Below are 14,550 nucleotides of genomic sequence, written 5' to 3' on the forward strand. Positions count from 1 at the left end.
ATTTATGTGACAACGACGTTAGAGCTTGGGATTCGAGGGGGTTGCGGCGGAAACAGGGTGTAGACGAGATGAGGAATGTTAGGGCAGGTTTTATAGGCTGGAGTAGTTGTGTAGAGGCCGGTCTCAGAGGTCAAGGCGCCGACGGACTCGTGCTGATGTTGGATATGGTGGCAGAGTCATGCTCGATTTGGAGAAGGTTAGTCTGACAGGTGGGGCCCACCTATCAGTGGCCAGAGAGAGGGTGGAGTAGAGAAAAAGTGCTACTGAGCGGAGAAGGTAGAAATGCAGCATGACGAAGGTGGCTTTGATGTCCTGTTGGGCTCGGCCTAGTTGCAGAGGGCGGCACCTGTTGTGGGCCAGCCCATGCGGAAAGGAAGGAGGCGATAGTGTTTGGCAGGCCAGGACCGAAAAAGGGGAGGCCGAGATCTAGCTGGGTGTCACGCCCCAAAAACCGTAATTACATGTTTAGTATTAAACATGCATCATTAGCTTCATATTTTAATCTGGATCGCTTTCGATCGCCAGATTGAAATTTGTGTTGCGAATTCGTGATTAGGATCTCCTAAGGATTTAAATCACGACATAAAATTTTCGAAGTTTTTGAAGCCTAGAGGTGATGTCGATGTCTAAAGGTCTTCTCTATGCTTAGCAATGCTTAGGCATTTCGGTAGAAGTCGAACAACAGCGTTCTCCGTTGTTCGCGAGGATAGGATCTACTACTATTTACGATTACATGTTGTTGGTGATGGTATGGTTGGTGAGTGGCGAGTATGAGACGAGATGTGGGTGATGTTAGGGCTGTCGTCTGCCTTGGTGGAAAGTCCAGGGGGCAGGTCGGGAGAGGAAACCTGAGCACCATAGACCGCTTGCAGCGTTTAAGGCCGATCATCGGCGAAGTTGGCTTTAGCACTTACCTTAATCACCACATGTCGATCTAATGGTAAGGCAACCCGAATACCTTCGTAGTTGTGGCTTTGTGGGCGTGAACATTGACGGTGTGAGCGGGCTGGCTTGTAAGCGGTACTAGTTTGTTCCAAGAGTAGTTCTAGTATTACTGCGCCGAGCGATGCATGCCTCACACGGTTGGGGCTGGTTGGGAAAGGTTGTCACGGGTACCCCCTTGTGTGCACTTTAGCGGGTGGCATAAGCCATATGGTCCTCATGTCATGTGGGTCCAGGAGTACCCCTACAGGGTGTATAAACAGTTCGAACTGTCGCGCTCACGGTTATGAGCATGTCTATCGCTTATCTGCACCCGATCGTAGAGTTCTTGTTGTGGTTTATTGATGATGGCATGAGGTTAATGGTTGGGCATGTGATTTTGGTCTGGGTATGGTGGTTGGTGGTTCGAGTTGGCACTTGTTCACATTGATATACTTGTTGTTACTTTTACATATGCTTAGTTGTTGGTTATGGTAGGGTAGTTTCATATAAGTTGGTTAAGTTAGTTGCTCACACCTATGTCTAGGATGCTTACCGTTTAATTAACTTTACCATGTTTAATTCTTACTACCAGCTTAATGCATGATCCTTGGAGTCGGGAATATATATACCCATACTATGTAAGACTTGCGAGTACCTTTGTACTTAGGGTGCTACCCTTAAGTTGTTGCAGGTTCACAGGTCGGTGAGGAAGAGGCGGTGTTCGGCTACTTTGTGCTTGCCGATCAGGGTGGCGGGCAGGAGTAGCACACTCTACTCTGAACTTGGTACTTTGGGGACGGTGCCTAAGGGCATGTGGCGCCGTCTGCTTTTGTTGTATAGGTTTATCTTCCGCTGCGTAGTTGTTGTTTCCTTTTTGTTGTAAATTGTGGAAACAGCTGCATGTTTAAAGGATTGTAATATAAATGTTTAATTACCTGCTCTTTATTAAACTATATTGTGATGAATATGTTGAAAGGCATGTGTTCCGATCCTTGGGCACAAAACACGTGCCGGGACTGTTGGAGCGGTATTTTCATTAATCGTCGTGGTTATGATTATGTTAATGATCCGCCTGATGATTAGTTCGAATACTGTTTGGTTGGGTTCTCACACTGGGACGGGCTAGATGTAGGTGGGTTAGACTGACCTTGTTTAGATTAAGATTTTATTATGCTTTTGGAATTTCCAGAGATGAAAGAAAGCAAGAAAACTCCAAATAAAATACCAAACAAAGCCTAAAAATTCTAGAAAATTCCAACAAGCTTTTGAAAACACTTAGAATCTAATAAAATTATTTTGAACCCTTGAAAACATTTTGGAACTTTTGAAAATTAAATCTTCCTCAAATGAATTTAGATAACTTCAAATGTGCTCAAACAAAATCCAGAAAATGATCAGAGAAATTCAACAACTCAAAATAAAACCTAAATACCTATTATTCAGCATTAATGCATCAAACAAATAATAAACTAATTTAAATTTGAGTTTGAATTTGGAAAATAGGCTTTTTCTTATTCTAATTATTTGATCTATGAACTTTGAAAATTTTTAGAAATTTGAGAAATCTGAAAAAAATCAGGGTGTGACAACCCTATAGTGAGTTGTGGTGTTTGGAGTTGGGATGGATTCCTATAGTGCTCTACTTTTTTATGGCACAAGTTTCCCCGGTGAAAAATTCTAATGACTTGTTATTTGCAATCTAATGGTTGGATGTTTGGAGAGTCACCGAGGATGGGATGAGACCTCGCATCACCAATAAGGAAAGGCAATTAGATGCATTGGCCCAGAGTATCCTTTTATCATCTATATGTGTTGATGCATTTAATAATATTTATTCTCTCACCAATGTACATGATATTTGGACTAGTCTCATTGAAATCCATAAAGGCTCAAAGGATGTGCGTAATGAGAAATATCATGTTCTTGTTACTAACCTCAATGGCATCAAGCAACTACCCCATGATAGTGCGGATGATATGTATTCTCATTTGAACATTCTTATTAATGAGATCAATGGGTTAGGTTTGATGCCAATTGAAGATGATCAAGTGGTGAGAAGAATACTTCAAACTCTTCTTCCTAAGTACAAGTTGATAGTCTCCATCATCTACGACAACAATGATATCAAGAAGATGACTCCAAGTGAAGTGCTCAGCAAGATCACCACCTATGAGATGACAATGAATATGGGGGTGGAAGCTTCTTCCTCATCCGACACCAAGAACCTTACTCTCACAAGCAAGCAAGCTAAATGCTAACACATGAAGGCAAGATGAAGAGACAAGAGTAAGAGTTAAGCTCAAGCAAAGATGATGGTGATCAAGATGGAGAGAGCTATGAAGAAGATGAGCAAAGCACCTCAAGCGATGAAGAGATGGATATTGAAGTCGCCAAGCTCATCTCATAAGTGAAGAAGAACATCATGAAGATCAATTCCAAGATTGATCACTCAATCTCCATGAAGGACTTGGTCAAAATAATTAATCACATCAAGAAGGAGAAAGAAGATCAAAATCAAGAAGAGGAAGACAAGGGGAAGAGCTAAGGCATTCACAAGCATAGGAAGATGGGTGAGCGGTGATGAAGAGTCAAGCTCAAGTGATGATAGCTTCACCATCCTCCTATCCAATAAAAGCTTTTCCTCAAGGTCTTCATCACACAAGTTGTCATCATGCAAGTCATCTCATAAGTACCTTATAGCCCAAGGTATGGATAGCGATGTAAGTGATGATGAATCTGATGAGGATTCTCCTTCCTATGATGAACTCATTCATTTGATCAATGAACAACAAATGGCCCTTAAGAAAAAATCTAAAGATCTTAAGAATTTAATGCACTTAATGTCATTCATGCTACCTTTGTTTCTAATTATAAACAATTATTGTGCAAATTCAATTTGCTAAACAAGGAGCATGAAGAGCTTAAAGCTAAATTTGAGTGCATTGAATCTCAAACTAAGGTCCCTTTGAAGCAATCTACCTCTCTATTTAATTTCAAGCCTAAAGTAGATGCTTCTACTTATTTTGATGATTTAGTTGATATATCATGCTCAGCCTTTTTGTAATGAGATTTGTGTTGAGAATGTTGTTTGTTGACTCATCTAACAACCTCATTTCACAAGAGAATGATTAGCTCTAAGCAAGAAGTGGAGAAGCTCAAGAAGGACTTGGCAAGTTTAAAGGGCAAATGACATGTCCAACCTCCTCAAGATAATCGTGCTTTCATTGTGAAGAAGCTTACGGAGGGGTCCACCATGACATGCTTCAAATGCCATCAAGAAGGCCACAAGTCCTTCCAATGCAAACAAGTGAAGAAGAAGACTAAAGAGAAGAAAAAGATAGCAAACCTCTCCAACAAGACCTCCAACCTCTACACCAAGCCCAACTACAAGATCAAGACTTAGAGCAACCACTACAAGCTCAAGAAGAAGAACAATGTCAAGGTGGTTGCACATATGGTTGGGAGAAAGGATTGGAGGTGGAACCAACCTATTTAGGTGCCAAGAAAGTCATCACTAACATGAAAGGGCCTCAATTAGTTTGGGTGCCAAAGAAGACTTGAAGCTCGAAGCGGCTATGGGGATTTGGAGACTTGGCTCATAAGCTGAAGTGAAGGTTAAGCAAAGAAGCATTTATGAAAGTCATCATCATCACATACCCAAATCTCCTTCCAAAGGTAAAAGAGGTAAATGGTAGCTATACTTATGATTCATGCATTTTGTTTTTTCTATTTGCCTCGTCTAGGATTACATATGCTTATTTCAATTTATTGCAATGCCTAGTGTAGTTTTTCATATGGTAGGTTGCTTGTGTTTATCTCTAACCCATGAGCAACCTATATAATTTATTAGTTATAGGTTCTTTACATGGTACTAGTTTTTACAATTGGTATCTTTCATGTGTCATGATCCAATATATAGGATAAATCTCCATTATTATCAGTAACAAATGCACATATATTTCACAATTATTCAACACTTGTATGCACACATTTAGGGGAGAGTATATCGTATAAGTTGTGATTTTGAGACTAAAATGTGTTTAGAGTGACATCTTTTGTAGTCTCATGGAGCAATCAACATGTCCCCGGAGCTATGCAATGCTTAAATACCTCAATTGGTATATTTGTCAAATCTTTTATTCATTTAAGCTACATCCATGCATAATATAGCTTAATCTTCCTATCTTGACATATTGTATAGTTGTGCATATGTTTCTTTCCTATCTTGACATATAGGGGGAGTTTATACTATATTATGTGAGTTTCATAAATTATGATCCATGTGCTTTCATAGCCTACAAATGGTATCATTCATTTGTAGTGATATCCATATAATTGGTATCCTTTTATTACATCATTATTTGTGAAGTTCTCTCCCATGTGCTCTAATGATTTTTCCTTTAGTTCAACATGTGTTTATAGCCTTTTTTGGGAGATTGTTGACAAAGGAGGAGAATTTTGATGACCAAAGCAAGATGCAAGTTTGCAAGATGAACAATGTGGAGGAGATTGTAGCAACTAGCAAGATGTCTAGAAATACCAAAGTCGACAAAGGGGGAGAACAAAAGATGCTAGGTGCCTAGATTGATAAAAGAGAAGCTCTTGCATAGGTCGTTCAAGGAAGATAGTAACCATGGAGAAATAGAGAGCCACAACAAAGGAGGACTAAGTGGTAAGAACATGCATCCAAGCAATGTGGTAATACTTTGTGCTTGCTTATGATCTTTATATTTGGTGTCATTATTATTTGCCACTTGCTTTGGTTATATTGTAGTCAATCACCAAAAAGGAGGATATTATAGCGAAAATGGCCCTATTAGTTTGTGATATTGGTGATTAATGAACATATAGTCAATGGTAACATATTTGTCAAGAATATATATTAGTAGGTCTCATGGATGCAATAAATGAAGAAGCCACCGTAGCCGGAACAAAGTTTTACTAATTGGAGAAGTCCCAGTAAGATTTGCCTCACCGGATGGTCTAGTGCTCAGAATGTTAAACTCACCAGAGCATATTTGACAAAAGGGAGAGACTTGAAGTCCTCACCGGAAAGTCCAGTGATCAGAGAAGATAAACACCAGATCATTTTGTCTAGAGAAGGTTACAACCATTGAAGTTGAAGATCAAAGCAACAGATAGTCCCGCGATCAATGTGTTGCACACATTGGACAATGAACAATACAAAGAGGCAGAATGAAGTTTAACGCATCGGATGGTTCGGTGATGAAGGCTGTGCACACCGAGGCATTATTTCCAGAGAGGGTTGCATTGGCTCGGTTGGCTGAAGTCAACTCACCGGATAGTCTGGTGATGAAGTGATATGCATCGGATCCTTACACTGGAGCAATTTAAATAGAGAGGATGCAGTTGGCTCAAATGCTAAGTATATACTCACCGGATAGTCTGGTGATAGAGATAAAGTATACACTAGTGTGTCTGGTGTTCACAGAGGCTTGAGTGGGGTTCCAATGGCTAGTTTGTGAGTGTGTACTCACTGGATGATTAGGTGTTAGTACTAGCGTTCTCACCGCATCATCCGGTGTTAACAATTTTTCTGAGCCGTTGGGTTAACGGCTAGTGCGCGGGTTTAGAGGCTATAAATACCCCTCCACTTAGTCATTTGAAGATATGGCATGCTACTAGAGTCCAAAGAAGTTCATGTACACCTAAGAAGACATCCAAGCCACCAAAGTGCTTAAAGTAATTATCTAAGGTATTAAGCACAAGATTAGTCAGTGATTAGTGATTATAGGCCTAGAGAGAGTGTTGCTAGGTGATTGCTTCCTAGAGTGTACGCCGACACCTTGGAGTCTTGGTAACTTACTGGCAAGCTTGTTGACCCTTTGACTTAGTGTAAAGTGGTGGCAAGGCAATTGTGCAGGGATGCAGACACCCTTGCCTTGGTGGTTCATGCTTCGAAGTGATCACGACGGAAAGGAACTGGAAGAGAGGCTAGTGGTGAGATCTTACTTTGGTGGCTTGGTGGCTCATTCGGGTGCAGACTTTGTCTTTGTGACTTGGTGGCATATCTTTTCTGGAGCTCCAACGTGGAGTAGGGGTGGCATTCATGCTATCGATACCACAGGAAAAAAAATGCTTGTGCCGAGTTTACTCTCTCTCTATCTTATTTACGTTTTCGTATTTACATTCTTGCAATTTACCTTCTTAGATAGGTTGCAAGTGCTTCTATCGGTAGAGTAGACACACTTGATAAACCTAAAGCACATTTAGATAGAAATTTATATAGGTTTATTTTGTGTTTTTTTTAGCCAAAATAGTTCTAAGTGTCCTAATTCACCCTCCCCCTCTTAGGACGTCACTGATCCCTTTAGTCTTGATGATCGGCGTTCAACGAGAGGCTTTGCAGTGTTTTGTGGACCAAACTTAGTGTCATGAAGCTCTCAGAAGCAACCAACCATCTCGCGGTCGAGCACAAAGGTAGAATACAAAGCTGTGGCAAATGCTACAACAGAGCTTGTGTGGCTGGAGTCCCTGCTGTGTAAACTGAAGGTTCCTTTACATAGATCACTGAAACTGTGGTGTGACAACATAGGCGCAACATATCTTGTAGCAAACCCTGTATTTCATGCTCGCACTAAACACATTGAATAGATTTTCACTTTGTGCGTGAACGGGTTACACAACGGCAGCTCGAGGTTCAGTTTATCTCTTCGGCAGATCAAGTAGCAAATGTTTTCACGAAACCACTTCCTCGACATTTGTTTTGCAGATTCTACAATGATCTTAACCTGGTAGAAACCGGCTGAGCTTGAAGGGCGTGTTAAGATGATTGATCATGAGTGCTTGCAGTTGGAAATATATTATTATTAGAGATAGACCGGGTATAGATAGATGGGAGTCTATATGAATATTTGATTGATTGATTCTTGCCGTATTCGGTTGTAATCCTTCCATATATATGTGTTGCTGTATAAATAGATGACAAGCCCTGCTATGGTTATGCTTGGCAAAACACAGAAACCAATCTACCAATTCTATCCTTCACCAATTCTCTCCGTTTCATGCTCTGGTGTTAGCTTTAGAGCATGAATACACACCATTGTTTAACAACAGCAGTTCTCCAATCCCATCTGTTGGAACCGAAGTCCCAAACAAGGTGGACCTTCGCTTCTGGAGAATGTCGAAGGGTTCTTGGGGTGACACGTGCTTAGGGTAAACTGTCTCGATGCCCCTCTCGGATACAGTATGACCTTATTTATAGCCCGTACTCAACCACTCCACGCGAGGTTTACAGTTTCTACCTCCTTACCTGCTATATTTTTGGAATATTCGAAGGCATCATAGTACAATCAAGCATATTTACATAATTACAACTCTGTCCCGGGCAGTTAAAACAGGCCCCGCCATCCAGTCATGGTCTTCGGTCCCCTGGATTCCGTCGAAGGCTTCTCCCCTTCGGCGTCACGAGCTGATCTTCGGTCCTAGTTCGAAGACACACTGTTACCTTTGCCCATTCCAGTTAACAAAATTACCGGTGTAGCCTTCGGCTTCCAACAGAAGGCCCGCTACCGTCTTCGCCGACGTGGAAAGCCGGGACTGCGGGCATGCCTTCAGCCTTCGCCCAAAAGTACTTCGCGATCTTCGCCTGCACTCCCTAAAGCAACCCTGCAATCACACGAGTGCGAAGCCTCCGGTAGACTTCGAGTTATCCTACGAAGGAGGAGAGTGAAAGATCATCCCCAACACCATCCTCCGGACATTCATGGTTTTCTGTCAACGGGTACGTTCCGTCAGTATGCATGTCCATTGGTGCATCATTCAGGTACGTTTCTCCTTCAAATCCCACACGAAGCTGCATTCGGAATTCCAAGAGTTACACCAAATGAACAACCTGGTCAGCGAAAGTTTGGAGTCACAACCATTAACCTTATTCCGACGAGGACTATATATAGCTCGCATGTTGTGTCGATTTGTGAATTCAGGATTGAACCCACCAACGCTTTATAGTTTCCAGGTCAGCCTTGTCTCTCTTGTTGAAGACCAGAATTGGCATTTGTGCAGATCTTCCATTTTGACTTTTTGGGATGACTATGCTGTCCAACTATCCCCACTCAGGAAAAAACTAATCTTATTTAAATCGAAACAAAAAAAAACAGCTAGTCAACCATGGGAAAAAAAGGACCAACTGTTTGCCCTCTGAACAGATTACATCACGGTTTATACATCGAACACAAGTTGCCAACAAGTAATCGGCCAATTAGTTGGACAAAATGAGCATTTGTTTTGTGAAACCGCATTTAATCATATCTCATAATAATCCGTCTCTATCCAATTTTTGTGCGTACTGTTGGTGCATATCAAATTAATATACATCCGTGAATATGAAACTAAGAAATATCTAGATTTCATAAAGATACAAGCCAACCAAAGAATAACATGTGCCATGGCGAATTACTTGCATATATGTATGCTTTATGCTTTAAGTACAATATATGATAAGTTCAACCGAAACGTTGAGAACTCATTGTGACTTAGCATAACAGAAGCAATATCTATGTCACATTTATATGAAGCAACTAAATGCCATTCATTTTAGCAAGCCTAGGAATACCTCTCTATCGATCTAAATATCAGGCCCGCATCTAAGCAGATATATTCCTCCTCCACTCCATTGCTGCAACCTGGATGCACGAGCGATCAGTAAATTGATCAATTGGGTATGAGCTTGAAGTGCGGCTTATCCATGGACGGAGAAGGGTCATAGCTGCCGTAATCATTCGTCTTGACGTTGAGCATCCGAGGATGCACCCGAGGCACTGCTTCCTTCTGTTCAGCCTCTGCTATCTGCAAATTGTTGAGGTAAATGTGAGAACAAGGTATATAGGTTTTGCCTGAAAAAAGTTACTTATGAAATCCAAGTGCTCGAGATGGTTTTGTTGAACTGAGTAGTTTGTACCGATCTCTCTCTCTCCCTCCCCCTCTCCGACAGACATGCACAAGCACACACACAAACTTACTGGGGAGAAGAAAGGATTGTTTTGGAATGCCAGTATGTTCTTCCTGCTCCATACCTCTCTTTGTTGACGTAGGGCATCTTGATATGTCAAGAAACAGCACTGTCTCCCTGAAAACAAGCCATCACACCAGTAAAAAAAACTAGGAAAATCACATCTGCTATGGATAACAGGAACCTATTAAGTAGTTTCTTCATCAGATGTTTTCCCCAGTTATCTACCAAGTGAAAGATCGCCTTTTCCTGAATCTTGATGCATTTTTAACATAAACAAGGCTGGACCAGGAAGCATTGATGTTGTTAGGCTAGGCAAATAGGGAATTTAATACGCAGCCACCTTATGTTTGTTGATTCATGGCTTCAATCAAAGGGAAACTCAATCAAGAACTTGTAAGAAGAAACTACTTGGACAAACCTGCGAACGTAGTAGAAAACAGCACGGCGAAGAAGATGAGAGCAAAGAGGGCAGCAGATCTCAGGGGCCATGGTAACATCCTCATTTCTGAAATCACGCACTACGCTCTCAGTAACACGCGGAACGCATGAACCTGAAACGAGGTGAAGCAGGCCTTCCTCCCCTCCGTCCCCGTTTCTTTCGCAATGGAAGACGAATATATAACCGGGTAGTTAGGCAACCCTTACATGCGACAAATTCCAAGGGAAGGAGATTTTAGAAAAAATTCTGGAGGCAAAAGTGGAGGGCCTTTCTGTATGGAATTATCAGGATGGGTCATCATAGTTTGTGGATGCTTGCTTACTTCAGTAGTTCAGTCTAAGTATTTAAATAGTACTTGAAAAGAAACTGCAATGTGACAAATGGCTTCTTTCAGTTACAATAACCATTCTTTTGTCATACTTCTTCCCCAGTACATCAGCCCATGGTTTAGGGAATGGCTATTTAATTAGTATGTTCTCATTTCTGCCGCTTGTTCCTGTCATGTACAATTTAAAGCTAGTCATGTTTGCAGGGAACCATCCCCAGTTGAGATATCGGTTTCAGGAACATACACGTTACTACATCTGGCAATTGTTTTTATTTTAATTTATGCGACACTAGGTGCTGAAAGGAATATAAAGCTTGTAACCATATCAGTGTTACCGTTGCCTTTCCGGAAAAGCACCACTAGGGACACCACTAATAAGTTGATGGAACCCGGCAAGTGTTGCATCTTTGGTACCTACAAGAAGTAAATTAGTTCCTCTACTCTTCCATGCATAAAAACTCGTTTCTCGCCACCTGTAAACTGGGAATAATACATTTGAAAGCATAGTTGGTTGTTAAAAATGGCAAATAGGCTGAAATGAGAAACAACATTAGCACAGTGCACTACGTTGTTCGGGGTATGTGGATCAGCGTTGGGAGAAAGACCAAACGGTGGTCATGCTTACTGCCTTTTGTCACCACCCTTAAGTTAGTTCATACATTCCATCACCATGTCATGGGAACACCACAAAAGTACAGCAATGGCAGGGAGATTGATCAAAGTGAAAAAGCATGCCGGACTAACAGAATCGCCACTGCTGATGGAGCGGTCCTCATCGCTTTCGCTGATGTCCATGGTTTTTGCACAACTGAGGTCGGTATGTTGCGGAATCTGACAGAGGAAATAGTGCAGGAAGAAGAGAAAGTGCCCCTGATGATACCCTGATGGAAAGTGACTACCAGGAGCAACGAGGCAAAGCACATTGTCATCAGGGGGCAGTAGTGGAGCATAAAGGGGGAGCTCCACTACGAGTGCTCCGCATAGAAAGTATGTGATTAGATGCTGTCGTTGTGAGCTAGTGGCCTCTCTAATTAGACAAGTTATGTGAGTCTTTCTGCGCAAGTGGTTGGCGATGGCAAAGCGAGCACAATGCTTTGCTCTCGTCCATGCATCTGTGTGTACCTGAAGATGCTAGTGTGGTGCAGGATCTGCATGCGGGGTTGCAAGATTTGGACTTGCCAAGATGCTGAGTTGCATTATGGGATCAAAGGCCCCTTGATGTTGCCTTGTTATTGTAGTGCGCTAACGAGACGGAAGGAGGTTCAGCCAGAGCTGCAAATAAGCCAAACTTAGAAAGAAAATCGACAGGATCATAGTAGGCATTTTTATTTGGAGGCGATATACATGGTTTATTGCAGGTGATATACATGGTATATTGAAGGTTCAATAATACAGACGCTACTGTTTGGGATTACATTTTTTTGCAAGCAACTCTTTGGGATTACCTAATTCTCTGAAAACTGTATACTTTAATGAGCCATTTAGAATATTGACGAAGGTGATAAGAGTAAGTCGCTAGTGCCTGTAGGATGCAATGTTCACCTAGCCTTTCATGTAAGATAGTTAAAGAAGTTTACTGGGAGTTCAATCATTCCTACTCTGGGATTACCTTTAGTTGCTAAAGATGGTAAAAATCAAATCTGAACCGATTGAAGTGCTTGAGATCGAGAAGGGTGGTGCTCAATACTCATGAACAATGAGCCAGTCCAGTGGCTTGTGCAGTGGGCTAATTTACCAGTTAAAGCATGGGAAGATGTTTCATTCATGAGAACTACGGACTAAGCATTCCATTAAGCCACAGACGTCACACAATCATTGGCAACTAGAACCTGGATACAGGACGGGAGGCTTTCCACCATGGGATCATCCTCCATTGAGCAAACACATCCGAGTTCTGCTAACGCATGAGCTACCCTATTACATTCTCTAGGGTTAAACATGACCGAAGTACTAATAAAATTCAAAAGTAACAGGTCCTTCAGTTAACAAACAAGACCACCAACCGAACTAAGATCAAAGTTGATTTCAAAGGCGGGGCAAATTTCAAGCTCAGAAGTTCAGCAGGTTGTCAGCTAGAAAAGGGAGGCACAAGGATGCCTCCGGTGCGGTGTCACCTTTTCATTTACAAAGATCAAAGGTTTGTCGGATGCCGATACCCCATTGTTCTAATCGGACGTCTCAGTTTGAATGGAGTCGTTGGGAAAGCAACTGTTACTTTTCATCTTTTGCTGGCAATTTTACTTGTTGTCAGGCTTAACGGTCTTTTGATTACCGCTGCCATTTGCTGTAAAATTTGTGCTATATAAAGCAAATTTGCTATGGTAATAACTGTTCGGACTACGAGACATACCAAAGACTAATAGAAAGTAAATTAAAACCTCTTTTCTTTCTTCTGTCGTTTAAATCATATCATGCTCTTGAGACTTCAATAGGAGGGAGCAGAGGAAAAGGAAGACGCGATCCGGTGCTAGGAATTACGGCAGCATAGGAAGGGTAGGTTTGTGAGACTGGGACAATGATGCCACGCGTGGAGTAAGGATTTAGCCGGGGGGGGGGGGGGGCGTGGCGGGCAAGTAAACAATGTTCATAGGCTAGGCTCCGACATATAGGAAATGTTTCCCACACGAAGAATGTTACTTTTTAGATAATGAAAAAGATGTTATTAATCGTTTACAATATTCATTCAAAAAAGTATATTAATAGTCTACAACATTGCATGTATGGGCCACACTTCCGGGTTGATTCTTTGAAAAGAGAAAGTAAGTCAACAATATGCATGGTTTACAGGTGAATATTAAACTTATGAACCAACGTTACCACCGGTCCATCATTGCTAGTTCCAAATAAGCTAGTAGTGATGGGGTATTACTGCTGGTTCATAATGCACGCGGGAAAAATCAGTTATCGTGGCTTATGAACCGATAATGATAAGGGTCATCACTGTCGACCGATGGTTTGAGTCAGCAGTGATGCCCAGCTCCATCATCACTGCCAGCTGAACCCTCCGACCGACAATGATAGCAGGGCATCACTAAGGGCTGGTTATATGAGCCGGTAGTGATGTCTCAGATATATAAAAGTGGCCATCTCTTTCTCCAAGCCTGAGCACAATAGAGAGGACCTAAGCCACAGACATCACACAATCATTGGCAACTAGAACCTGGATACAGGACGAGAGGCTTTCCACCATGGGATCATCCTCCATTGAGCAAACACATCCTAGTTCTGCTAACGCATGAGCTACCCTATTACATTCTCTAGCATTAAACATGACCGAAGTACTAATAAAATTCAAATGTAACAGGTCCTTCAGTTCACAAACAAGACCACCAACCGAACTAAGATCAAAGTTAATGAGAAACCAAGTTGAAATGTGCCTTGGTTTTCTTGTGATGAGTGATTGACATTGTCATTTATTTGGTTTGATGATCTTCGGTTTTGCATGAGCTTTGATGTGATTTGAATTGATTTGAGATTTCATTTGAGCATATTGCTTATAGACAAATTGGAATTGGAGTTGGAGATATGTGTTTGCTTGTCTCACGGCGGGATGATCGGGTCCAAGAGAAGTGCTTGGTGCCAGACGATCCAGGAGGTTGGGCAGAGTCAAGGATGATCCTAGCTGAACACGTGGAGGTCAAGCAAATCATTGAAGGCGGATGGAGACGGCGTCTTGACAAAGTCAAGCGAAGGGGATACCGGTGCAAGTGACAAGACAGCCCGAGGGATCGGGAGCGGGAGAGACTTGCCGGCAGTCAGAATCTCATGATGGAGTACATGCGTCGACATCGAAGCACTTGCTTAAGGTGTAAGCAAGGCGGTGAGTCACGCTTTGAGAAGCGTGCAGGCGATTTCGCAGTTTGGCCTCAAAACCATGGGAGGGCT

At 42.0% G+C, this 14,550-nt stretch overlaps 1 protein-coding gene across 2 annotated transcripts; it reads right to left on the reverse strand.

The window, feature by feature from the left end:
• Nucleotides 1-9,315: 9,315 nt before the first annotated feature.
• LOC133922190 (protein CASPARIAN STRIP INTEGRITY FACTOR 1-like) lies at nt 9,316-10,713 on the reverse strand. 2 transcript variants are annotated; one of them, XM_062367404.1, is made up of 3 exons: nt 10,317-10,713; nt 9,960-10,012; nt 9,316-9,732 (listed from the first exon to the last, which is right to left on the reverse strand). In XM_062367404.1, exons 1-3 carry the CDS (start codon nt 10,399-10,401, stop codon nt 9,598-9,600), a joined length of 273 nt encoding a protein of 90 aa, XP_062223388.1. In that variant the 5' UTR covers nt 10,402-10,713; the 3' UTR covers nt 9,316-9,597. The 2 variants fall into 2 exon arrangements, with proteins under 2 accessions (XP_062223388.1, XP_062223387.1); XM_062367403.1 differs by having other exon boundaries at nt 9,906-10,012; nt 10,317-10,708.
• Between the last annotated feature and the right edge of the window lie 3,837 nt (nt 10,714-14,550).

The sequence above is a fragment of the Phragmites australis genome, chromosome 6, assembly GCF_958298935.1.
Source record: "Phragmites australis chromosome 6, lpPhrAust1.1, whole genome shotgun sequence".
Classification (NCBI taxonomy): domain Eukaryota; kingdom Viridiplantae; phylum Streptophyta; class Magnoliopsida; order Poales; family Poaceae; genus Phragmites; species Phragmites australis.

What these genes read in the sequence shown, in the direction of transcription:
- LOC133922190 (XM_062367403.1), bottom strand. Translation starts at nt 10,401, where the DNA reads ATGAGGATGTTACCATGGCCCCTGAGATCTGCTGCCCTCTTTGCTCTC. An exon ending in GTTTTCTACTACGTTCGCAG is followed by an intron (nt 10,013 to 10,316) that starts GTTTGTCCAAGT and finishes GCTTGTTTTCAG; the next exon opens with GGAGACAGTGCTGTTTCTTG. An exon ending in ACAATCCTTTCTTCTCCCCA is followed by an intron (nt 9,733 to 9,905) that starts GTAAGTTTGTGT and finishes AACAATTTGCAG; the next exon opens with ATAGCAGAGGCTGAACAGAA.